This window comes from Thunnus albacares, chromosome 12, assembly GCF_914725855.1.
Source record: "Thunnus albacares chromosome 12, fThuAlb1.1, whole genome shotgun sequence".
NCBI lineage: Eukaryota > Metazoa > Chordata > Actinopteri > Scombriformes > Scombridae > Thunnus > Thunnus albacares.
The window spans coordinates 20,047,116-20,073,434 of NC_058117.1; the positions used below are offsets into that span (position 1 = coordinate 20,047,116).

Below are 26,319 nucleotides of genomic sequence, written 5' to 3' on the forward strand. Positions count from 1 at the left end.
CTTGAGAGAATCATTTCCCAGCATTTCCCTCTGTCCTTAGCATAAAACGATAAATATATATAGCATCACATTCTCAAATGAATTATACTTATATACAACTCCATATTACTGTCATTTGGTTGTTTCAAGGATAATATCCTCTGGTCACACACACGCCAGTCTGTCACTGACCATCACATCAAGTGTCAATTGCATATGCCTGACTGCATCAAGGGGCATCACTCAGACTGAGTGACAGCTGCAGATGACACCCAGTCTCTCCTCTGTACCCTCACCTGCCTGAGGATGAGTGGATAAGAGTGAAACAAACCCTTCAAACGTGAGGAGAGAAAATGACACACAGCCAATATCTTTATCACATCTTAAGACTTTTGTTTCCTATTCATAATATTAAAGAATTAAATCTCTTTTTGACAAATTGTCAGTTACAGTATGTTCGGAGCTTTGAAAGAAACCCCCTATGAGTTGGGGATGGGCTGGAGTTGGGCACTCTGTCGTCCTCTAGTTCCAAGAATAAACAGGATATTGTAAGCCTAAGGCTTCCAAATTCACATGCTTCACTTAGTTAATAACCCCATGAAAGTCAAATGTCACCAGAGTCCAGAGATGCTTCTAGGCAGCAGCAGTTTATATGAACGTTGCTGTTTTAATTCTTTTATGTCATATGAAAAATTGGGCTGTTAACTCAGAAAAAAATGAAAACACAAAAATATATTATGATCACAAAATTTTATGTTGCCTATAAGCCTACAACTGGGCTTCAGCGCTACAGTTACAATTTGATTAAACAATGTACTTCAAGCAAGTCCATGAACCAAACCTTTTTTTTGCAGTGTAATCATGAAGTTAACAAACTGAATGTCTGATCGACTTAAGCAACAAATAAAACCATAAAGAAAGCTAATTTTCTGAAAAATTCTTGTGCTTTTATAGATGCTTATATGATGAATACTGTCTTTGTATTTGGCAAATTCCTTTTAGTGTGCCTATTACTGTAGCAATATGTTAGGTCAACTGTATGCAGCAACCCAACCTGAGATGACAGATTATGCAATTCCATTAGTGTGTCTGCCTGGTTGTAATCACATGGTGATATATGAAATATTTTGATTTTTAGTTAAGGAATAAACTTAAATAACTCAGTCTTGAGGTTGGGAGGTGTAAACACACCATATAACATACATGTGATCCTCTAATTTTAGTTAGTAGTTGTAGTTGAATATGCTTTAATATGAGAACTGTAAATAACACATGCACAAATGAAAAATAAAATATTTTATTGAATATTGAACACATTCTTACAGCCAAAAATAACATTTTGTCAGAAGCTGCCTTTTAATTAATTTATTGATATTATTTCACAGGCTAATCAGGTCTCAATTCATAATAAGTTCTTAATTGACATTCCCTCTTTCAAACTCTGAAAAGTGAATACTATATATCGACAGCTGCTTTAAGAAGTAGCATTCACTGTACGTGCATTGCACATTCTGGTAGAACCCAAACAAGCAACAAACTCTACTTTCTTTGGCAGATACAGTCATTTCTCTGATGTATTGCATTATATTCAATAAGAAATTGATACCTTGTATTTGTAATGATACATGATACAATGATATACAACCAGGAGCATTGAATCAGTAAAAAAAAAGGTGTTCTTACTAGCAAATATCTTTATATTCAATTTGTTATTTTATAATTACATCAGAACAGACAGCTTTGAATTTAATGTCTGTAAACTTACATTTTTGACTGTATTCAAGCAAGAATAAGAGGCACAACTCTCTTCAGTCACCACACGTTTGGAAAACTGGTGGGGCTGCAAATATGTTCTTGTTCATGATTATTTGACTAATCACAAAACATTTCTATCTGTATTACAGTTAAATAACTGTAGCCATGACACCCAGGCCCAGCATATGTGAATATTTCTGTGATATATAATGAACCTGCTTTCATAAAATTGGACAGTATTGGCCACATCTCACATGCAGTGTATCCAGGGAGTCTTGTGATTGCAGTACAGCTCCTCCTCCACTAGATGTCCTTCTTGCCTGTGTAACAACCGAGGACTCCCCCTCAGGATGCACTTTTCTGTCTGGTAGTTTAAACTCAACTGATGCAAATGAAGAGAGGCTGCCATTTTTATTTGCCCAAGTTTTGGATGTGTCAATAGTAGGTGATACCCTGAAACCTCTCCCTTTAATACTGCTTGAATCTCTTTTCCCACTTTTAAGACTGACGTCGTCCAGAAAGGGGTCTGAATCGCTTCCATGTGGCATGTTGTAGTAGGTGCACTTTGGAGTCGGAGGTTTAGCCATTTCCTCAAGCTCTGATGAAGATATGGCTGCGAGGGGGTTGTTCTGGATTTTATAATGAGGCGGGACATCCTCGCTAGTGTTTTCTTGGCCTGTGTCAATGGACGTACTATCCAAATTACCGTACATTCCCAGTGAGATTGGAGGAGATTTTCTAATGAGGTGGTTCTCTTTGAGCAGCCATCTACCTTTGTCAATCAAGACCCCATCGTTTGAGTCTTTGTCTGAGCCAAAAGAAATGCACTGTGCGGCCTCTGTAGCAGCTTCGGCATCAGCCTTTAATGAGCTTGCAGCGCTCGCGCTGAAATAAGACAGATCTTCCCTTGAGGCTTTAGTGCCCGAATCACGGGAAGAGAAACTCCCTCCACTTTTTAATCGGGAACTTTGCAAGACTTCTGACTTACTTGCCACGGACAGTTTAGAGTTGGAGGACTTAGCCCGCTCCACATTTGCTCTCTCAGTCCTGTGTACTGAATGTCTGTAGACTGGAGGAGGTCTCTCTGAAGCCTCCTCACCACTCTCTGAAATAAGGTCTACAGACTCCTGAGTTTTATATCCACCGCTTTCCGACGTTTCTGGTCTGTAGTCAGATAAATCTGAGGTGCTCGGGCTCGGTAGACGTTTTAAGCCGTACGAGCTATCATTGTTGCTTTTGGGAATTAGGCCTACAACTTGGTTTGTTTGCGCAACTCGAGCATTATCCGGCTCTATCCTGATGTGACCTCGATCGTCATAAATGAATATGAGTGAAGAAGACTGGAGGGCAGAATTAACAAAGTCAAGTAATTCCTGTGATATCTCCACTGGGTGGGGTAGGCCGCCGCCTCTTTCGTCGTGACGCTCCCCTCCCTCATCTGTTTCAACTTCATTAACTGTGTCTGTTCCGTTACCTTTGTCATCCTCACACTGACCCTCAGTAGAATATTTGGTTGGTGATTCGGTGCTATGTCCTTCCTTAATATCTGTATTTGCTTCCTCATAGTTTGCCTGATCCTCCTCACAACTACTCCTGTGCTGCCTCAAATATGAGGCCTCATCAAGTAGGCTTTTACAAACCGTATCATCACCAATGCTGTCTACATCATCCCTAACATTTTGTTCTTCCTCCTCTTCATTTGATTCTCTGTCACATCCCTCATTTAACTCATTACTTTCACTTTCTTCATCATCTTCCCTCTCCTCTTCACCTAACATCTGACCTAATTCCATATCTTCTTCAAATTCAATTTCCTCTACGACTTCTTTCTCTTCTATTGATTCTTCTTCCAGACTCATTTTCTCCAGCTCTTCCCTGCTCCAATCACTCTCTTCTCGCATTTCTTCCTCTTCTATATCCTTGTCAAATTCTGCTTTTTCCTCTTCCTCATCTCTGATCATGATTTCTTCTATAGTTTCAAGCACAACAACCTCACCTTCCTCCTCCTCCTCCTCCTCCTCCTCTTCCTGTTCTTTCTCCTCCTCCTCCTCATTTTCTTCACTAACCACCACTTCCTCATCTTTTCCCTCAATAGTCTCCTCTTTATCTTCCTCATCCTTCTCCTCTACTTCTTCTGCATCCTCCTCCTCCACCTCCTCAGTAATATTTTCTACCTTACGCCTCTCGTCAGTAACCTCCTCAGCCTCTTCCTCTACATCCTCTTCCTCTTCTTCCACTTCTTCAATATTTTCTTCTTCATCATCTCTTTCCTCAATAACCTCCTCAGCCTCTTCCTCTAGATCCTCCCCCTCTTCCTCCTCCTCCACTTCTTCAATATTTTCTACTTCATCCCTCTCCTCATTAACATCCTCAGCTTCTTCTTCTACATCTTCCCCCTCTTCCTCCTCCTCCACTTCTTCAATATCTTCTACTTCATCATCCCTCTCCTCATTAACATCCTCACCTTCTTCTTCTACATCTTCCCCCTCTTCCTCCTCCTCCACTTCTTCAATATCTTCTACTTCATCATCCCTCTCCTCATTAACATCCTCAGCTTCTTCTTCTTTACCCTCCTCCTCTTCCTCTTCCTCCTCCTCCACCCCGTCAATAATATTTTCTACTTCTTCATCTTTCTCCTCAATAACCTCCTCAGCCTCTTCCTCTACATCCTCCCCCTCTCTCTCCTCCTCCACTTCTTCAATATTTTCTACTTCATCATCCCACTCCACAATAACCTCAGCTTCATCTTCTTTACCCTCCCCCTCTTCCTCGTCCTCCTCCTCTGCTCCTTCAATATTTTCTACTTCTTCACCCCTCTCGTCAATAACCTCCTCAGCTTCTTCTTCTTTACCTTCCTCCTCTTCCTCCTCCTCCACTCCTTCAATATTTTCTTCTTCTTCATCCCTCTCCTCAATAACCTCCTCACCTTCTTCCTCTACATCCTCCCCCTCTTCCTCCTCCTCCACCTCTTCAATGTTATTTTCTGCTTCCTTTTCCTCATCTGTCTCCTCAATAACCTCTTCTTCATCTTCATTCTTCTTACTCAGATCCTCCCCTTTCATTTCCTCATCTACCTCATCCACCTCCTCTTCATCCTCATCCTTCCAATTCTCCTCCTCTTCTTTCTCCTCAACACTATCTCTCTCATCAGTCTCTGCAACATTATCATAGTCTCTTGCTTCCTCATCTTCCTCATCCATGAATCCATCCTCTGTCTCCTCAACCACCTTCTCAACTTCATCGACTGTCATTTCTTCCTCCATCCCTTCCTCTTCTTTCTCAACAGATACCTCTCCACACCCTTCTGCTTCCTGTCCCTCATCATCTTCCCTCAGTGCCTCCTCTTCTGCTTCGTCCTCCCTTTCTCTTTCTTCATTTTCAGTCTCTCCACCACCACCATCATCATCTATCTCTTTCATGTCTTTCACTGCCTCCCTATCCTCCTCTACTTCCTCCTCAATTTGGTCTTCTTCTTCCTTTCTTTCCCTCTCATTTTCCTCGTCTCTCTCTGGCTGTGATACATCTGACTCCTTTACATCAAGGTCTGTTTCCTTAACTTGATCACGTTCTTGCTCTGACTCAGTCATCATCTTTGCCTGTTCATAACACATGTTTTGCATTTCGTTTAAGTCATCTACCTCTCCAGCGTGTGAGGGGTCTTCATCATTGCCCTGTTTTGTCTCAGTTATGTTCTCAGCCATGCAAGTACTTTCAGGATCTGGCAACTGTTTGCATTCTTGAACAAATTGTTCCACATCTTCCTCTGAGTCTGAGTGGTTTTTTTCAGTATCTACAAAAGTGCTCTCCTCTACAGGGTAAAAACTTCTAGCTTGTTGGATTGTTGAAGAAATCTCTGCTCTGAGGTCTTGCGGCATGTTCAGCTCCTCCATAAGCTCGTCTATTCCCATGTGCTGATCCTCAAATACATCACCCCCTTCGGATACAACATCTAGGGCAAACTCTGTTTCTGAAAATTTGGGAGAAAGAGGATCACTTTCTAGCCTCTCCCTTTGAATCTGGAAATCCTTCCAGCGTTCTCTGAAATGAGAAGACGCTTTGCTTTCCAAGTCCGTCAGACTTTCCCTCAGCTCTTCCTGGTTGTCGATGGTGGAAATTTTCTGCAGGGACTCCAACATCAGCATGGCCTCAGAGCTGCTTCTCGACCCGTTACCATCACTTGGCGCAGGACCTGTTAGGTTATCCCTCAGAGTCATCACTGACAAGAATGACAGGAGGGCTTTGCATGACGAGCCAAACACTGAAGCCACTTGTGATGAGAAATCAGGAAGGCTGTTGGACTTCTCAAGATTCGATGTCTTGCTGTTGTCAGGTATTGATCTGATGCACTGAATGGATGAACAAATTTGCCGCAGGACAGGCTTTATCCTTGCTTTTGGACTTAAAATGTTGGATGTAGATGAAGATGATATATTCTCAACTGGGCCAATGGTCTCTACAGATTTGTGTGACCTCAGTCTGTTCTCGTACTGCGCAGGTTCGACTCTGACACTTGGCATTGAAACACATAAACCTCTCACTTTCTGATCATTGTGAAGCAGAGCTGTCGCTGGCCCTTCATGGCTAAAAGGAACTGATAAACAAGAAACAGATTTCTTGATAGCATCACCAGGTGATGGATAATATTCTTCTGGATTAGGCTGGCAGTCACTCTTGTCCTCCGATTCAGAATCACCACCTATCTTAAACACAACCTTTGCCTGAGGTTCTGATTCGTCTGCCTCATCCATATATGGCACTTGGTCTGGGCTGACTTTCTCTAACCAGTTCTCAACATATTGGTGGATTTCAGAGGGTGAAGGATTGAGAGAAGGCATCGAAACACTCTCGCTCAACTCTAAAGATTTTTTAGGTAATAGTATCCTGTTTTCAATCATGGATTTGGGCTTGCTCATCTTCTGTCTGCCCGGTAAAAGTGATTTTTTGGGTTGTAATATGTCTGACATGTTCTTTTTCATTTGAGGCCTTCCAGTTGGAGTATTTACATTATGGCCATTATCCTTAGCAGCTGCTTTATTTAATGTTTGCTTCTTGAGTGGGGTCCTTTTCATATTTTCAGAGCTAACTGACAAAGCTGAGTCCTTCCTGGGTGACTTTTCATCCTTAATTGATTTCTTCAATTCAGGCTTTTCTGCTGCTTTACTCTTTTGACTACTTTTAGCACTTTCTAATGAACTCAGACTCTTTTTTCCCACGCTGGCATTGCTGCTGATCTTGCCAGTGGATGAAAGTTTGCTGTTCTTTGAGGAGCTTACTATATTTTCCTTCCGCTTCTTATCTGAGTTACTTGTTGAAGGTGAACTCTTCTGCTTCCTTGAAGTCTTTATCACCTTTTTCTTCTCACTTGCAATTTGAGAGTTTGTTGCCCTTTGGGTTTCATTCTCAGATACTGAAGACAGATTGTTGGGAATCGCTTGTGTTGGAGATACTGGCTCTGATGACAACGATAGCATCTCCTCTTTCAGTCTTTGTAGTGAGTCAGCCGTGGGTGGCTGCCAGCTAAAATCGATATCACAATCATTGCTGGATGAACGAGGCCCTGAGTCAGTGGACGGCTTGCTATCTGGCGCTGAAGAGGGACCAGGCAAAGGTACGCCATCTGCGCTATATTCCTCATTTGCAAAGTAGTTGTTGTAGCAGCCTTGACTCTCATAAATATGCATCACAGTCTCTCTAACTTCCATTCCGTTATTTTGTATCTGAAGGACTTCAGCTACCCCTGATGACCTGATTGAGGAGTGGGAGCTTTTTTTGCTTGCCCCCGCAGATGCTGTTTTCCGAGGCTTTGGGACCGGCCGGTTGCTGCTGCTGCTGGTGTGTCTCACCATGCAGTATCCCTCAGTTGCTTCTCCATCAGCTGTCCTCTCCATGTAGGAATAATGGCCCAAGGTGCTCTCTTGGACCCCTGACTGTGTCACCATCTTCACACTCTCAATAGACGCATTCTTCTTAACATGTCGAGGACCTGGCGTAGGAGCGCGTTTGAAACTTGTTTTTGCTTTCCTCAAGGCTGTAGAAGTGTAGCCCTCATATACTCGCTCATTGTTAAAGCTGATGCCCTCTCCAGTTACAGCGGGGTGGTTCTCCTCTTTAGCTTCATCTTCACTGACGCCAGAGGAGTCTTTGGCAACGGCATTGTTTGAGTCAGGTGAACTGTTGCCTGACTCAGAAATTGAGGCAAAAACTGCCCTCTTAGTAAGGCTGGAGCGGCTAAGTGTGGTAGTCCAGTGGAGCATCTCCTCCTCCTTGATGGTCAGACGCACTTTCATTTCTACGGTCATGCTGCCATCTTGATTCACACGGAAAGACTTTTCAATGTCGTCATCCTGAGGTACAATGCAAGTATGATGCTCATCTTCTACCCTAGCATTTCCACAGCTCTCCATGGATGTGTGACGCTGGTTGACCTCTGTTTCAAATGATCCGCGATGGTGATGTAGGTGGCTGTTCCTGCTTCCATTTCGAGAGTTGTTTATCTGGTTGACGATATATCGCTCTGATGATAAGGAGAAGTTCCTTGAGCCTCTTCCACTTGAGAAGGATTTGTTGTTCTCTTTGGTTGGAGGTGTAAAATACAGGTATTTGTGAAAGAGAGAGGGAGGGGAGAGAGAGAAAGAGAAAACAAATAAATAAAAGGTGATTGCAAAGCATCATGTAATATTCATATCTGTGCGGCAGCATTATTTAAAGGAATTATTTGATATTTTCATAAAGATGCTTGCTTCCTTGCAGAGAATTAGATGAGAAGATGCTCTCATCCAACTCTCGGTAAGAAAACGAATAAGTATATTTCCCAAAATGTCAAACTATTCTTTCAACACGTCAGCTATATTGAATTTGTGTCAAGCCAAAAAAACAAAAAAGTGATAGATATCTCAAAAGCAGGGTAGATACTGTAAAACCAAAATTATCTGCGAAGGATATATGGATTGTTGTTTGGATGTTTTATCATGGTATATATATATATTTGTGTGGATATTTATTTCCTGCATTTTGGCAATCAGCATTTGTTGATTAGCATGGGAGGACTTTAACTTTTTTCTTTTTATGGATGAATACATTGAACCTTTAAACATTTGAGCCTTTGAACTAGTGTATAAATATATGAGTGAGCTGACAATTTAACAACAAAAAATACTGAATTTCACATAAAAACTATGCTTTAGGACACTCTTAAAATAATTTACCATAAGTATAAAACAGGAGTGAAGTGACTGTTGTGTTCTTATCTGTTACATCACACTTAGAAAATTAAGTAAATAAAATAAAGATTGCTGCGATAGTCCCTGTAGGACTGCAAAAGCTTGGAGACAAATATAAACTTCCATCTGTCTGGCAAGTTTACATTCAACAGTTCCTTGAAATTGCAGTTACTGACTATGCTGTTTAAGATATTATGTGGACATTTTGAATATTGGCTTATGGCATACTTCACATAGCAATGTACCGTAGGACTATTTAACACTTACGAGCTTGAGGCTGCAACATAGATGATTCCACAGTATCCATGTACATTGCCTGTGCCATCTGGCCCGTGCTGTGAAAATTGTAGTTGGTTAATCTGAATGGCTCACTGCCCGCTGCCACAATGACTCCATTGCACAAGATAAGTGCAGCGAGACCATCAATCTGAAAGAAGAGGAGAAACCATTTTCATTATGATAGTAACTTTGAATCATTCACACATCCATTGTAAGATAGACCGTAATAAAGTATTATGCTCCTGGATGCTTACACGAAAACAATAAATTCATGTACACTTGATATTATTTCTTAATGCCTCATGGTATTATAAAACAGACCAGAGATAAGAGGTTATTAGGCCATTCTAGTGGCATAAGATGCATTTAAAGGTTCTCAACAATCATGATGACCTTAAACAGGAAGCATGTTGTTGTTTAAGGACTTAAGGTGGAGGGATTACAGGGTGATAACTCACTGGGGGGTAGAGATTTCGATTACACCTCTTAGGACTTCCTGGAATTCTTGTCACATATAAAGTGAAAGCCCTGATTATTCATCCCAGCAACATTTCTGTGTTTTCTATTTTTTATTTTAGTTGTGCAGTTTTGTGTAGTTGTCTCTCCCAAAAAAATGCTCTAAAACATATTTAAAAATTTTAATACCAATTCTACAAATCATCATGGTCCTAGCACAGCCAGGACTATGGTAGATGCTGTGCATAAATATCATGATCTCTTTTATTTCTTGGGTGTTTCTTTTTGGTTGTTGTTTTTTCAAATTTGATATGGAATCAAAATCCATGTCAGTTAAAGCTCAGTCAGACCTACAATGATTTCACAATATATTTTCATTCATTAAATAATAAAAAATGCTCACTGACAGTATCCAGATCTTGATGCTTTTATCTACTAGACAATAAAGTGATGTGGTGTGATATGAAAGCTTTGGAACAAGCAGGTAAATGGACCTTGAGTTTACACTGTTTTGTTAACTGCTGTTTCCAAGGTCAAGAATGAACTGCCAAACTCAATTTGTAAGCCAAATTGTTCTTCTTGTTCTTTTAGGACAAGAGGCCCTAAAAGTGCCCAGAAAAGAATGAAGTTTGAACCTCTAAAGCTCCATGACAACTGAGATAAAACCACCTGCTGATGAAGACTGTGTGATACAGTCGGAAATCTTTGGAACAAGCGAGTAAGTGAACCTTGAGTTGAATGGTATTCCTGATCAAGACTAGACCATCAAACTCAAAAAGTTATTGTCTAAGTGAAGATATAGTGTACAGAAACTACGTTCATGTGTTTGTGTCTGTCTGCCCACAGCTCTTTTCAGCCTTACATTCATGGCTATCCTATTTGTGTGATCCTTGCTTAAAATAACCTATGGTCTCCTCTGCTAGAAAGTATATTCAAGGACAACAACAGTATTGCTACAGATTCACATGACATGGAGTAAATTTAAAAGTCACAAAACAATTTCCTGGTTTGAAAAATTTAAAGTAATATTTTGACATTTTGGGAAATATGTGTATTTGTTTTCTTGCAGAGAGTTACTGTAGCTTAGAAGAACGACACTCACATTTGCCCATTAAATATGAAGTAGGGATGGGCATGATTAATCGATGGTCGATAATTGATCGTTAAGAATTTTTTTGATCACGTGGAATTAAATCGATTTAACGTTCGTATCAAAGTATGTTATGTATGTATGTGTCTTGAAGTCGCAATGAATTTCACTATGTGCTGCAACCAGCCGAGGGCGCAATTTAAATTCAAGAGGGAAAATGAATACTCAGTTGCCGGCGGGCTGCCGTAGAGATTAGACGAAAGTAAACATGAAGAGAGCAAGGCGAAGTTTGGTGTGGGACCATTTCGAGCTAAAAAACAACAAAGCTCATTGTAAACATTGTAATGACGTGTATATTGTTACCTACAACACAACAACGACCCCAATGATGTACCACTCGAACAACATACACCTGTCACTGGTTAATGAATCCTCCTCCTCCTCTCAACCTACCATCACCTCAGGAAATTTCTTCAAATGCCCATCCCTAATATGAAGTACAGCCAGCAGCCGGTTAGCTTAGCTTAGCATAAAGACTTGAAAGGGAGAAACACCTAGCCTGGCAGTTCTATCAGAATCAACCTACCATCACCTCAAAAGCTCACTAACTAACATGTTACATCACATACAAAAAGCAAAATGTAAAACAACAATTTGTGGTTTTACAGGGTGTTATGTGTGGCACTATTTCTTGCCTGGGCGCATTAATTTCCTGGAGCGACCGCTGGTTGCTTCTTTCCGATCTTTATGCTATACTAAGCCAACCAGCTGCTGGCTCTGAGTGGACAGATATGAGAGCGTTATTGATTACCTCATCTAATGTTCAGCAAAAATAAGTATATTTCCCGAAATGTCAAACCTTCATGCACATATTTGCCCTAAAGACTTTATTTGTGTTGATAGTTTCACGTTTCACAAAGGTCGCTGCTGCTTATATTATTTTCAGAAGTTGCCTTAAACTACCATTGATCCACAATCATTCAACAATTTCAGTTTACAAAAGTACTTACTCTTCTGCCATCTGCAGAGTAGAGTTTCAGTACTGGAAACTGCAAGACCTGTGAGAGGTAATCCAGCAAAGCTTCAAATGTTGGTGCTGTTCTTCTCTGCAACACAATTGTGCGTTTAACAGTGGGATCCCTATTTTTGATGACCACAAGCTTCTTTGGTGTCCTTACTGTCACCCTTTCATTGACCTTTGGTGGCCTGTTGATGACTTCATTCCTTCTCCCAAATTGGAGTCCTTTGCGCTTTCGTCGCCCTGCGCTGATGGGTCTGGTGGTATTCCACGGTACCTGCCGTCGATTCACTTCATCCAGGTTTAGTGGCTTAACCCGTCTCTGATCAGAACACACATATGATCCCCCATCGTGTAAGTCATCTAAACCCTTAACAAGGTGGATCCCACGAGGTGTGGTGATGGTCCTCACTCCAAATGGCAGAGGCACTTTTTTGGACAGAGCGTCTAGTAGAGCATCAAATGTCTTGAAGGTGCGGGCATTGATGACCATGCGATGCCCTCCGAATTTATTGTCACCGCTTTTGTAGAAACATACTCTTTTAGAAGCCGAGGGATCAGAGATGGGCTGTAACAGTCGGGAAGGTAATGTCTGCCCACTGCCTGAGGACAATCCCTGGGCAGGTGGTTCCTGGAGGGGTGTGTTGCTCATATTGGAAGTGGCTAGAGAAGAAGCAGAGAGAGGGAGGGGTGTTATGCTCAAATAATGCAAGTAAGTTATGCTTTAAAAGTGAGACTCCTCTCATAATATCTTCAGTAAACATGTATCTCCTATAGGCTCGAAAGGTGGCTGTTGAAAGTCTGTTGTTTGTTCCCTCACAAAGGCTGTGATCAGCTTGAATTGATCCAGTTAAGATAGATTCCAGTGTTGCCAAAATTTCACAACTGAAAAAAAGCATCCAAATTTCTATTGAAATGCCTTGGAAGACGATCTACCTCGCCAACATCTATGTTCAAAACGACTAGTTTTACCAAATTATGGCTGAATACATTGGTACCTCGAAACTCTGAGCCTCTGCTGGAAGTAGCCTGTTGTGAAAACTTGTCACCACCTTTTTCTAGCCACCTTTCAATCCTACAAAGAAGGGCAATTTAATTTAGCATGTACTGCTAAAGTTGCAGCATCAATATTCACCTAAAAATTGAGTTTGCCTTTCCCATGGAACCATGCACAATGTGGCAAAGAATTACATTTGAATTTCACACATAGCTTTTCCCATTTATTCAATACTGTGTCAATTTTCTCTCTGTTTTGATGTGTGAAAGGTTGATGTTATCAATAGTAGAGCAAGCAGAATAGTACAACCTATCAGCTTTCCTTAAGGAAGTCAAATTATTCAATTTGAGCTTCCGCCATGCCTTTTCTACCAAGGGATTTGTGGGTTTGTAAGGACAGACACAGTTTTCCCTTAGTTCCAGTTTTCAATAGTGCAAGGCTCTATTCAAAACAAATAGAAACATTTAGTGACGAGATATTTTGTAGTTTCACATAAGAGTTATATAGGCTAAAATGGTCCTTCATATATCTCCAGCCTTATTGCTCCATATACTCCATCATGTCCTTTACGTTCTCTTGATGCTAGTTACTTAACTGTTCCTCAATTTAATAAGAACTCTTTCGGAGGTCGAGACTTTGCCCACCAAGCTCCACTTCTCTGGAATAATCTACCACTGCGCATTCGGGAGGCAAGCTCTGTTGATACTGTCAAATCCAAGCTGAAAACACATATTTTTTCTGTTTACTATGATGTCTGCTAATTTCATCGGCTGGGAACTCAAATCACTGACTGTTTTCCTCTTTGACAAGTAGCTACCACAACCCTGTTACAGTTATATGATCCCTGTTTTTAAAATTACTAACCTCAACCTTGTTGTCATATTAATGTTATTACCAGTATGTGTGTGAGTGTGTGTGTGAGTGTGTGTATGTGTGTGTACTTTTATATGTACTATCATGTTGTTTTTTTTTTCTGTTGTTGCTTTTATTGACCTGTTAAGTGTACAGAGACTCTCTGGCTGATGTGCACTTTAAATAAACTGAAGTTGAAGTTGAAGCAGTAAAGACTGCACTGAAAATGAAATTTGATTCTTGGTCTTGAAGAATGTTTGAAAGTGTAAAAATATGCATTTCTTATAGATTTTCTCCTAAAATTGATCAACATCTACAGGAAAAGCAGTCTTACTTTTAAAGATACCAACAAATACCTCTTGTTAGAATAACAAATTCATTTGAACACACAGTAGCTCATTCACCAGTGACAAATGGTTTTGTAATGTATGGTGATGTGGCACTGAATCAAACAGTGTGGCCCTGATAAAACCTGCCTACATAGACTACTTAACACTTTTATATAAGTCTTATAAGCTAATATATACATCTGAAATATAATATATATGACTACCTCATTGTATGAATGTGTAACATATATTTTATTTATTTTATTCTTTTTATTCATTCCCTAGTGTTGTTACTGCTGCTTTATGTGGGTTGCCACACAAAATTTTGTTGTATTACATACAATGACAAAAAAGACTCTCATGGACATAATCCGATCCAGAATTAAATCACGATTTTATTTTATTTTATTTTATTTTATTTTATTTTCAATTTTCAGTTGCCATAAAGGATCCATTTTAACAGTAGTGAGTGTTTTATAAGATATTTCAACTATCATCTCAAGATTTAAGACTGGACATTCAAAACAACAGTTAGCAGTGATCAGCATTCATTTACAAGGTATTTTACTGTGGAGATAGTGGACTACAATCATGCGCAAGACGTGGCGACATTAAATTACTTAAGACATTAAGAAAAGTTGTACTGTGTGATCACTGTACAAGTAATGTACACTATATTTCAAATGAAACAATACAATGTACAAAATTAAATTAAAATCAACTAAAATGTTATGGTTGTATAGTTTTTTAATGTAATATCAGTCTTTTTATATAGGTATATTATCATAGATAACATGGATGTAGTTAATACTATATGTTCATGTTATCAGTAAATACAGCCCAGTAGGACAGATTAATACCATATACATTACATTACAAGAAAACACATTGTGTTAGAGCTTAGACTCTCTGTTGTATCTTATATATTTAGTTCTGTGATAGACTACACTAAATAGAACATAAATAGTCTGAGGAACAATGTCACAGGAAAGCTTCTACTTCATTATAGTTAAAATATTAACCCACCATTTTTACCTTGAGCAGCACAACAAGTCTAAACAGACCAAGACACACACTTAGGCCACACACACCTGAATTACACAAAATACACCCTATAGGTACTGAAGAAAATAACTGACTGGCAAACAAACATGTCACTAGAAATGTAATGCACAAGACTTACCTTATATCTCACATCTCCCCTTAATTATAAGAGCTAAAACAACAGAAAGTGTGTATCTGGTATTCCTCCGAGCGCTGGTCAAAGCCTCTCAGCAGCGTTCGAGGGCTATTTTGGGACATGCACCATCATGGCCAATTTGCTTAATCTTTGCTCACACTTAATCAGCATATCAAGATGAGGTAACAAACAAGGAAACCACAGAGGAAATGAACCACAGTGGACTGAAAGTGTGCACTTCTACCGGTATGAGACTTTAAAAATTGTTGGCAATATGTTCTCCTGAAGGAGTGGGACTATAATTTTATTTGGTCAACTGATATATTTGCATCTTGGTGCATGTATCCTGTAAGAAATCCCAATAAAAATAAAGAAAACATATGTACCAAAGGTCTTCTCTGCCTCAATAGCTATACATTCCTCACTTATCATTTGCACTAAAACACAAAGCAAGAAACTAACTGAGTGAATGGGATGAATGAGTACAGTAAAAGGCTCAGTAAACAGCAGAATAACTAAGTAAATAAGGAGGGAGGTGAAAGTTCATGGGAAATGTTTGTGAAGGTACATGAACTCTCCAGGTCAAATGATATTAGTAAATCTATCCCACTCAAAACAGATACCACAGGTGGCGAGACCTATTTCTAATTTGCAAGCAGCCTGCATAATCAGATTTGAGAAGTCTTGGCCTAATAGGGATTAGGTTAAAGATTTTGCGCACTTGCTGACAGCATGAGGCAGAATAAGGTCCTTAAAGTGCACTTTTACCTCACAGCAGGTAATGGAAATCCACCATCGCATTTCAAGACACACAGTGCATCATTATTTATTCTCGCTGAATATAATTAGTAAGAAATAATGTTGTTAATATTGCAGCCTTCACATAGAAATCCTTGTATCCACACTTGGAAGGTAAATACAGTATATCTAAAAGTTTGTAGCATGTAGTAGACTTGAATTTTGGTCTGTTAACAGTGGCTTATCATCTAATTGCATCAAGGGGTGAGAGCTATGTCACTATACTGTAGACAGACAATGTGCCAGTTACCAACTGCCCTTGACTGTATAAAACCTGCTAATACCTCCCACTAGCACGTGCGGTGCATAAGTGCATTCTGCATTGTCTCAAAAGATGGAGACTGGCCAGCAGGGGGATTGAAAGGAGGGGCCATAATGTCAGTGTAGGTCAATATGAGGAAATATTCTTTTAGTGTATTTATTTAAGTGGAATAAGCATAAAATAAAAGGCAAAAAAAAAACAACAAAAAAACAAAACACATCTTGGCAAAGTATTTGACCTTTTTGTGCTGTATACTGTATATTCTATGTAGTGTAATTAGCAGCAAAGTACTTGTTTTGCTCAGTTAAATTATTCAGACTACTAATAATTGCCTAACCTTCAATCCCTAGGTGGTATGTCACATGCTGATCTGTTTGGATTAGTAAAATCCAAATTAGTGAGTCAATCAGTGCCACATACATGCAAGATCAACAGTGTGCCATCATTGTGGCCTAGATCCTGTTACTGAAAGGTCACAGGTTTGATCTGCACATCAGCCATGCCCTCATCAAAAGCCATGAGTCTTATTCTCTGGTAATTGACTGGTAATTATGCTGAATAATGCATTAATGTCTATGAACTGTCACTTGGAGCTTAAGTAAAATTATACACCATTATACTGGAAAATTACAAATTCTATAATGTCAACAGTACCAAAGAAGTACCAGCATTGTACCATCAGTGTCTCCAACAGCTATTTAAATGTGTTTCCCAACATTTTTGACTTGTGACCCCTAACTTGAGACAAATTTTTACCAGTCCTAAACATGATTATCATATCAATTATTTCTTTGGTCTATGATAAGAAAATAGTGAAAAATGTCCCATAACAATTTCCGAGGGCCCAAGTTGATGTCTACATGTTGCTAAGTGCCTTTTGCCTAAATGTGTGTGTGTGTGTGTGTGTGTGTGTGTGTGTGTGAGGCTTGAACCATTGAACTTTTGGCACATAATAAATGATTAATCAACCAATTTAAATTGTTGCCAATCAATTTTCTGTCGACGAAACAATTAATGCACTCAGCTCTATCTGATTAACTATTAACGTTAAAGCAGTGAAAGACCCAAAACTTAGTCTATGTAGTTTTTGAAGCAGATTATGGTTGGTTGATTTTCAGAACTGAGTCCATGGTCAACCCAAGTAGAGACACAAGTGGCTCTTTGGCGCCATCTAACGATAAATTGCAAAAATGCCAAAAAGCGGGCTTTGTTTTTGGTATGATGGCAAATGTTTATGCAGAACTTGACAAATGGAGCCAAATCTAGTTGTTTGTAAAACTCAACCATTTGTCTAATTTAAGCACTGAGTGATGAACACTTAAAAGATAGGTTCACAATTTTTCAAGTCTGTCTTAAAATAACAGTCCATATGAACACTGAAAGAGGTTTTCCTCACTGTAATCATTCCTCCTGTTCATACTCCTTCAGATGTGCTTTATGTAAGTGATGGGGGCCAAAATCCACAGTGTGTCCACACAAAAATGCTTTTAAAGGTTTATCTGAAGCTTATGTGAGGCTTCAGCAGTCTGAGGCAGTCATATCAAGTGGATATCTGCCACATTTACAGTCTTTTTATCATTAAATTTTAAGACAGACTCAGTCTGCATGATTCAGGTGTATATGTGTCACTATGGGTCTTGCAGGTCAAGCAGATGCTGAATGACTGTGGTTTGTATTACCTCTGGCTCACACAAAAGTGTAACAACATCAACTGGTTGAAACTAACAGTTGAACGGAGGCTGAAAGATCAGGCCACGCAGAGGCAACAAAGTGAGCTCAAAAGTATGACAGCATATTTATAGATTCAGGATTTTTAATGAGGTGGAAGGGGTATATGTCATTTCAAGGGAGTTTTGTGGGGAAAAAAATGATCAGACACAAAATATTACTCAAAGTAGAGTATTTTATATACATCTTAAAACGTGTCTGGAGGGGGATCTTTAAGCAGCATTTTTAGTACTTTAGCCATAATGTGTGCTGATGTTTTGCTATTATTGTATGTTTTGTTTGTGCTCCGTACAATGTAATCATAGTCTTTAATCAAAATAGATGAAATGAAAAATTGTGAACCCATCCTTTAAACTTAAAAAATACTTGAATAATCATTTTAGTAATTTTTAAAGCAAAAATGTAAAAAATAAGCTGGTTTCAGCCTGTCAAATGTGATGATTTATTTCTTTTCTTTGTCGAACATGGTAACAAACTGAATATCTTTGGGGCTGTTTGTCAGACAAAACTAGACATTTGAAGATGTAACCTTGGACTGCGGGGAACATTTTATTGACAAAACCGATTAATCAAGGCAATAATCGGTAACTTAACTGTCAGACAATTCAACATGTGACGAAGGGGTAGACTCATAGACTGTAGACTGTAGACGGTAGACTTTGCTTTATTTTAAGGGGTCACAAAATCGTTGGGAACCACTGTCTTAGAGGACTCTTGTTTTCCGTCTCGATTCACTCTCCTTACCCCTAACCCATCGTGCATCGACTAGTCACGTCTGCTACAGAGCGGAGGGTCAGTGTGTGCGGTCCCCGGTCCGCCAAGTAGACGCCGCCGCTTTCACTTCACTGGCGTGATCTTTTGTCGTGTATTTTCGTTACCGTTTCCTCCTGATTTTTTATTTTTTTTAAAGATTCAACCGTCATCATGGGCAAAAAGGAAGAAGAGGATATCATTAGAATCGCGAAGAAAATGGATAAGATGGCGCAGAAGAAGAACGGGGTGAGAAGAATGAACGCTTACCTGCCCGCTGCTGTGCTAACGTTGGCGCTAACTGGTTGTGATGGAGTTAATGTTAGTTAGCTGCCGACTAGCCAGTTTGGTCACTGTCAACAAAAACTCCACTAGTACACCAGAATATTATGCCAGCCGCTGACTACACCGTTACTCTCAACATTAAACTCCGCGGCTAACATACCTGTTGTTATGACTAGCAGCAAACTGTTAGCATGCAAGTCTGTTTATGTTAACGGCAGGCTAGTAGTTAGCCACATAGCAGTCCACTAGCCCTTGCTGGCTTGGTGCCTTGCAACGCAACAACATGTTAGATGTGGTCGTTTAAAGATAGCTGAATTTAATTAGATTATGGATTAAGTTATGAAATGAATGCATGCTGTTGGATCAGTTGGAGGTTGGGATTTTGCAAGCGGCTAAGTAGCTGCTAACTGTTATGGACGCTAAGTGTTAGCTACTGTAACTGTAATGCAGGTTAAACACACGGTATAGCGTGAATATGTTTGCAACTAATAATGTTTGTCATTATCGGTATGTCTGCCGATTATTTTATTATTATTTGTTATTTTGTCTTTAAAATGTCAGAAAATAGCCACATTTTCATAGAGCCCACTGTGGTGCATTCTAAGTGCCTTGATATGTCAAACCAAGAACCTCCCAACCTAAAATGATTCAGTTTGATATTATTGATGACAAGGAAAAGCAACGAATCATCACATCACATCAACAATTCAATATTTCTGTTTTTTTTGTTTGTTTGTTTTTTGCTTTAAAATTCATTTAAATGATCAATTGATTATCAAAATAGATTATCAAATAGCCAATTCATTTTGTGTTGATCGACTATAATCAGTTAATCAACTATTTGTTTCAACTCTTAACATTAATGTTACTTACACCCAAAATTAATGGCTTTTGTCTGTTTATAAATAATAATTAGTTAACAATTCAGTAATGAATTAATTTTGTCTAACCTACTTACATCTGAAATATCACTGTTAATAAATAAAACTTGACTACTGCAGAACGGGCGTCCAGTATATCTTAAGATTTATAAGAAACCAATACTTGTGTTTATCAGTTTACAGCTAACGACAGGTTCAGTATGACATGGGTTTAAATGTATCTATAAATGCTTCTCTCTTCCTCCCCTCTCCTCTGCAGTCTGGGGCTTTGGATCTTCTGAAGGAGCTGCGTACTGTCCCCATGACTCTGGAGCTGCTTCAGGTATCTTTGCTCATTCCCACTGAAGGCTTATCGTCGACACAGGCAGCACTCAAACCCTGAAGCACTGACACAATGTCTTTCCACAGTCTACCAGAATTGGGATGTCCGTTAATGCCATCCGCAAGCAGAGCACAGACGAGGAGGTGACATCCCTAGCCAAGTCCTTGATCAAATCATGGAAGAAGCTTTTGGGTAATTACTACTTTTCTAGTCAACACATACTCGAATGTGTGTGTGTTTGTTTTGTGTATATGTTATTCTTCTGCAGAGATTTTTGAATGTCTCAAACTGTTAGACATGATTGTATCGGCGCCAGTCAACATATCTGTTTGTAACTGATTGATAACGACTTTATGAAGCCATAGTCAATTTTGATCATTTGCTTATTGTAACACATTGTGCTCTGGTTACACCAGCTGTCAAAAATGTCCTCTCGCACTTTTCTTAAATTACTGACACCTATTCTCAAACCACAGGGGTGTTAGTAAGTGATCTGTTCAGCAGCACAAACAAATGAACAGCAGCCAACAGTTTTAACAAATGCATCTGCGCTGATGGCAAGCATTGGCTAGAGAAGATTTAAGTTATTATTTTATTTTTTTAAAGTTGTTATTGTGTAATATAGGCAGCATATCATGATGTTGTTCTCAATATCCTAAGTGTAACTTCTGACAGTATTTGTTTTTTGCTGCTGAAATAACACAGATTTGAAAGTATTCTGTTATGTTATTCTGGGGGTTTTATTCAAAGATCATAAAATAATTTCATGATTAATGACTGAACAGACAAATTATATATGAAGACGATGTTTTTAAAAAGCAGAAGTATCACAAAATTACTACCTCATATGACAGTATATTTCCCAGCCATTACAGTCGCTTTTCTTCTTCACTGTCATTGTGCTGCTGTGTGACTCGTAATCATTGCTGTGGTTGAAAACAGGCTGTACATATTCTACCTAAAACTTTCTGCCACAACACTTCTACTCTGAGGGTGTCCTGTCAGCCATGCAAAGACCAAATAATCACAGTGTCCCTACTTTTATTCCCTCCATTATTGCATGTCTTTCCCTTCTCTCCCCTCCATGCTTTCTCTCTTTTTCTACCATCTGCTATCAAAATTGTACAGTGATACTCCACTCTCCATAGATATAATTAGGAAACACTATAAAACTGTGGTTCCCACCCTTTTTCCCTAAGGGACCACTACTCTAGAGTAAACTGACGACAGCTGATGAACTGACACATGTTATGGATACTTCATATTATATTCAATGTGTAACAATAACAGTAAATAATAACTGATAAACTGTACAATTAACCCAAATAGTGAACACAATAACTGCAGGATGTTTGTGTAAAATGAGCAATTTTGATGAATATTTAGCAGATTATTTCCTGTGAATATTTCAGTGCATCAGAAGAAGAGTTGTCCTTTTATTTTTAGTATTTTTATATAATTCTGTCTGTATTACATGTACTTTTTAAATTTTTAATTATCATACATACTTAATAGGCTTCTTTTTGATATATTCAGTGTTTTTTTTTCTCCCTGATGATTGGCCAATGTTCTGTTAGCTGTTTGGTTGTTTTAACTACATACTTTTCTAATGGAGGACAAGACTGTTTACAGAGGGTGAAGTTCTGTTAATATAGCTTGTGTTCATGTCTATTTAAGTTAATGTCTTAAATAACAATCAAAACTTTAAAAAAAAACAATTACATTTAGTTGTTTGTTTCACAGAAATTAATGAAATGCTGAGACATACTGTATATATATATACACACACACAAAATCAAGGCTTCACTCTTATGTAATTTTTCTTACTTGCTTGATTTGACTGTATTCTAGACGAGCCCGGAGGTGGAGAGAAGCCTGCAGATGAGAAGAGGAAAGAGCAAACGACGCCTGTTGTTTCTCCCTCACAGGGAAGCCCAGAGGCAAAAGAAGAAAGGTAACAAAGAAATACAGGATCATTTTTGATACTTTATTACTGATGGTCAACACAAATCTTCTGCCATTTGTGTGCAGATATTGAATGTTTTTCTATCCTTTTTATATGTTGCTCTCAAATGTTGTTTGCTTCAATAATACATTCAATTTCTCTTATTGCTCATATAGCAGCTCCAGCAGTAACTCCAGCAGCAAGAGCGAGCCCCCTGATGTTACACCCAACACGTTAATCAACACCTTTCCTCGTGCCCCCAGCACCTCTGACTCTATAAGGCTCAAATGCCGAGAGATGCTGGCAAATGCTCTGCAGGCTGGAGGTAATCTATTGTTATGATATTGAGCAACAAGACGGGATATATGTTTTGTTTGTGGTTGGATACTGTTTTCTTTATTTACAGTATTTTTTAACATTTTTCGTTTACCCCCTGACATCTCTCTTTTTTTTTTTTTCAGATGATTATATTGCGATTGGTGCTGATTGTGATGAACTTGGAGCACAAATCGAGGAATATATCCTTTTTTAGTGAATGGCAAATGTGTTTGAAGCAGATGTTTGTCACTTTTCTTGATTCTGGATGTTGTTACTGTGTGATAAATTGTGTCTTTTGGAGGTTTTTTTTATCACTGCTGATAATGTTAATATGCACATTAGAGCTGCTACTAAGAAACTAGGTTATTTTCATTGTTGATTTATCTGTTATATATTTTTCCAATTAATCTATTAATTGCAGAGTGAAAGTTTAGAAAATAGATACAGAATAATAATTATTATATTATTTATTGACTATTATTATTTGTTATTATATATTTGTATTAATAATAAATACATTTCCAGAGCTCAAGGTAATTTTCTTTACAAATTACTGAACAGATTTATCAATTATCAGAATTGTTGTGAATTTATCTTCTGGCAATGAACTGATCAATGAAGCAACTAATTATTTCTGCACTGTTGCACTTAAAAGGCCTTTTAATATAAGTAAAATTTAAGGTTTTACTTTTTCTACAATGCAAAACTTGAATTCCTTAACCTGCCATCACTTATCTTCCAAGAGTTTAAGAACACAGACATGAAATACAAGAACCGTGTGCGGAGCCGGATTTCAAATCTGAAGGATATGAAAAACCCTAATTTAAGGAGGACCGTGCTATGCGGGAGTGTAACCCCTGAGCGTATGGCTAAGATGACTGCAGAGGTGTGTTGGCTGTAGAAGGGAAATGGTACACAGTCAGCAGTGTAAATATCCCAGCACTGTCTCTGCAGTAGCACCATTTCTCTTACATTTGTTAAAGCAAAATGTGTCTTTTTACTTCTACTCGGATATAATTTGATTGAATAAAGTATGTCTTTAATTACAACAGAAACAGATTAAAATTGGTTTGCTTAAATTATTATTATCATCATCATTATTATTACTGACATTCTTCTGTTTCTGTAGGAAATGGCCAGTGATGAGCTGAAGGAAATGAGGAAGAATTTGACCAAAGAGGCTGTCAGGGACCACCAGATGGCCACCACTGGGGGCACTCAGACAGATCTATTCACCTGTGGCAAGTGCAAGGGGAAATGCTGCACCTACACACAGGTATAGATCACCATTTATGCTTCTTTTTAACTGTGGCAGTAGCAGAAGCTTTTACTGACGTTGTGGTGTATGGTTAAAATAGGTTTAGCAAGAAATTACATGTTTTGAAAGTCATATTTAACCCTTGCTTGTTTGGTATGATATCGTAATACATTCATTGTCCATTTTTACCCTTTCCTCAGGTTCAAACTCGCAGTGCTGATGAGCCAATGACCACATTTGTCTTCTGCAATCAGTGCGGAAATAGATGGAAGGTATGTGGCTTAATGTGGGTTATGTTGACTCCCTCTGACTCCCTCTATCCATGCCAAGACTTTAACTTCTGTTTAATTGGTTGGGTTGTATATTTCTCCACATTATAAGCATCAGTACCTTTTGAAGATGCCCTTGTCCACTTTGCACAGGCTGTTAAGTCCCACCCATGTTCAGTTCATCAATGAGTGTGTTTTACATGCACATTAGAGTCCTGGTTTTGGGTCTTATCCCGTTTTTGATTATATTTGGGATGTGTAGTTTACATGATCATAACAGTATTCAGGTTTCTGATGGTCTGCCTACAGGTGTGTCTTGATTCCTGAACATCTCAGGCACTTATTTCTGTACTGACTGAGTTACCTCAACAGTTGAGAATGAACACAGTTTGGTTTCTGGATGTCTGGACTCTGCTTAAGTTATTATTCTTCTGGATTTATCTGCTCTGACAGATCACCAGTAATGGAAAACACAAGCGACAGTATATTTCATGATCTGCATTACTAAATTCAAAATTTCCTCCCTTAATTTGATAATCAAAATTTTTGTTTTTGCACGATATGTAAATGCGTCACAACAGTCCTGTAAACTGTGACATGATTAGTTACACTACATGCACACCTGCTGCAGTTTACAGGACTGTCAAGACTCCAGGTAGCTAACTCTCTCTGACTATCTCATAGTGAATTTAACGGGACATCTGTCAGATAGACAGACTGAAAAAGACTCTTGGTTTGTGTTAGTTGACAAGGTATCATCTCTGTTGAGGAGAGTTGAAGTGCTAGAAAATGCTAGCTAGCAGCAGTGTGCAGATATCAGGCTCATGTTTTGTAAAGAAACACAAACAAGAGCTGATCAATTAGTGAGTGGACCCTTCTACTCTACCTGTGCTGAAGCTGATTATTAAACTGAATGCTCACGATTTACTTAGTTGAAGTATCTGGTACTTTATAACCTGTATTTAATGCATAATCCTTGCAGGTGGTGCAAGGATTATTTTTCTCAACTGTCTTAAAAAATATGACATTTCAACAACATCAATAAAAATGGAATCGACCCCAAGCCTGAAAAAAAAAATCGCGATTCAATTTTTGCCTGCAAACGTGGCAGAGAATGATCTGAAACCGGGATCAGGCGTTTACATGCCACAGTATCCTGGGAAGTATTCAAGCTAGTATATCCAGGATTCTGAAACCAGGATATGGTTTTTACATGCAAAGCACATAACCAGGACAACCTGATCATAATCAGGATACTCATGCACATGTAAACGCACTCAGTGTTATTTGGTTTTTATGTGTCTTTGTAGCCTAGGGGTTAAGATGTGTACCATATATTTGCATCGTCCATGGTTTAATTTCAGGGGACTGTAGACCTTTGTTTCATGACATACTCCTCTTTCCCCTCATGTTACTTGTTGGTATCTATACTGTCAAGTATCTGAATACAGACAAGAAAGCTCCCCATAAAATCCAAAAAATGTTATTTGGCCTTTAAATAGAAACTAGTGTGTTGTGGATGAATATTTTATCTAGCTTAAAAATGCATGAATGCAGGTGTGGTAATGAATGTCAGTAGAGATTAACTGACTCATTCATCCATTGCATTTGTAGAGGGAGAATAACACTACTGTATATGTTTTGTATATGTGTATATATCATGAATTTAAACAAGTATATTACCATTAAACATAGTCCTTTAATTAATGAAAGAGTGGAAAGATGTCAGAAAAGAAATAAAATCTATATTGGATTACATTTCAGCACTTTAGGGATTTTGTTGTTTGCAATACATTGTCAGTCTTTGTTGATATTAAGATATTATATATTGGATTATTTGTTCATGACTTTATATTCAGTGTTTAAAGTAAATATTCCAGTATCTGGGTATTAATTTGTGTTTTTTTGTGTGTGTTTTCTAGTTCTGCTGAACTTGCAGGCATCATTCTCGGCACTCCAAGTAGCAAAATTCCTGGACCAGATTCTGTCTATCTGCAACAGATTGGAGCTTTTTTCTCTGTGGTACATGGTACACAAAATGCCATACAAAGATGCCACTGCAGTTACCGTTTGAGTAAATATCCTGTTCATAGATCGAGCTCATCGTCCGTTACCTAATGCCCTCCCTCCCAAAATCTTTTACTATTGTTATTAGTTGTTTCCCACTGTCAGATATATGCGATCAATCTTGTCTCATTCTCTTTTATCTGCATTTTTTATATGTAGTTTTAACACTTTGGACAATGTTGTTTTGCTTTCCCTCACAACATTGCATTGTTTTATTTAATTTCCCAATAAAGTGTAATCCATTTGATTAAAAAGAAGTGCTTTTCATTAGCCGTCCGTTA

At 38.6% G+C, this 26,319-nt stretch overlaps 2 protein-coding genes across 4 annotated transcripts; one reads left to right on the plus strand and one right to left on the minus strand.

Annotated features, from left to right (window-relative positions):
- Positions 1-1,311: 1,311 nt before the first annotated feature.
- LOC122993736 (oxygen-regulated protein 1) lies at positions 1,312-13,883 on the minus strand. The gene is made up of 3 exons (XM_044368142.1): positions 11,790-13,883; positions 9,222-9,381; positions 1,312-8,305 (listed from the first exon to the last, which is right to left on the minus strand). The coding sequence occupies exons 1-3, from the start codon at positions 12,447-12,449 to the stop codon at positions 1,956-1,958; spliced, it is 7,170 nt and encodes a 2,389-aa protein (XP_044224077.1). The 5' UTR covers positions 12,450-13,883; the 3' UTR covers positions 1,312-1,955.
- On the plus strand, positions 2,088-26,319 carry tcea1 (transcription elongation factor A (SII), 1). 3 transcript variants are annotated; one of them, XM_044368141.1, is made up of 11 exons: positions 2,088-2,175; positions 10,281-10,407; positions 20,119-20,181; positions 20,268-20,373; positions 22,033-22,135; positions 22,303-22,451; positions 22,588-22,644; positions 23,176-23,330; positions 23,574-23,720; positions 23,903-23,974; positions 25,894-26,319. In XM_044368141.1, exons 3-11 carry the CDS (start codon positions 20,161-20,163, stop codon positions 25,900-25,902), a joined length of 819 nt encoding a protein of 272 aa, XP_044224076.1. In that variant the 5' UTR covers positions 2,088-2,175; positions 10,281-10,407; positions 20,119-20,160; the 3' UTR covers positions 25,903-26,319. The 3 variants fall into 3 exon arrangements, with proteins under 3 accessions (XP_044224076.1, XP_044224075.1, XP_044224074.1); XM_044368140.1 differs by lacking the exons at positions 2,088-2,175; positions 10,281-10,407 and adding an exon at positions 18,702-18,942 and having other exon boundaries at positions 22,306-22,451; XM_044368139.1 differs by lacking the exons at positions 2,088-2,175; positions 10,281-10,407 and adding an exon at positions 18,704-18,942.

Excerpts from the sequence above, each read along its gene's own strand:
- LOC122993736 (XM_044368142.1), bottom strand. The coding sequence starts at position 12,449 with ATGAGCAACACACCCCTCCAGGAACCACCTGCCCAGGGATTGTCCTCA. Across the intron at positions 9,382-11,789 it reads ACTCTGCAGATGGCAGAAGA|ATTGATGGTCTCGCTGCACT; the intron begins GTAAGTACTTTT and ends CTCTTCTTTCAG. Across the intron at positions 8,306-9,221 it reads TATGTTGCAGCCTCAAGCTC|AGAACAACAAATCCTTCTCA; the intron begins GTAAGTGTTAAA and ends CTCCAACCAAAG.
- tcea1 (XM_044368139.1), top strand. The coding sequence starts at position 18,868 with ATGGGCAAAAAGGAAGAAGAGGATATCATTAGAATCGCGAAGAAAATG. Across the intron at positions 20,374-22,032 it reads ATCATGGAAGAAGCTTTTGG|ACGAGCCCGGAGGTGGAGAG; the intron begins GTAATTACTACT and ends ACTGTATTCTAG. Across the intron at positions 23,331-23,573 it reads TGGCTAAGATGACTGCAGAG|GAAATGGCCAGTGATGAGCT; the intron begins GTGTGTTGGCTG and ends CTGTTTCTGTAG.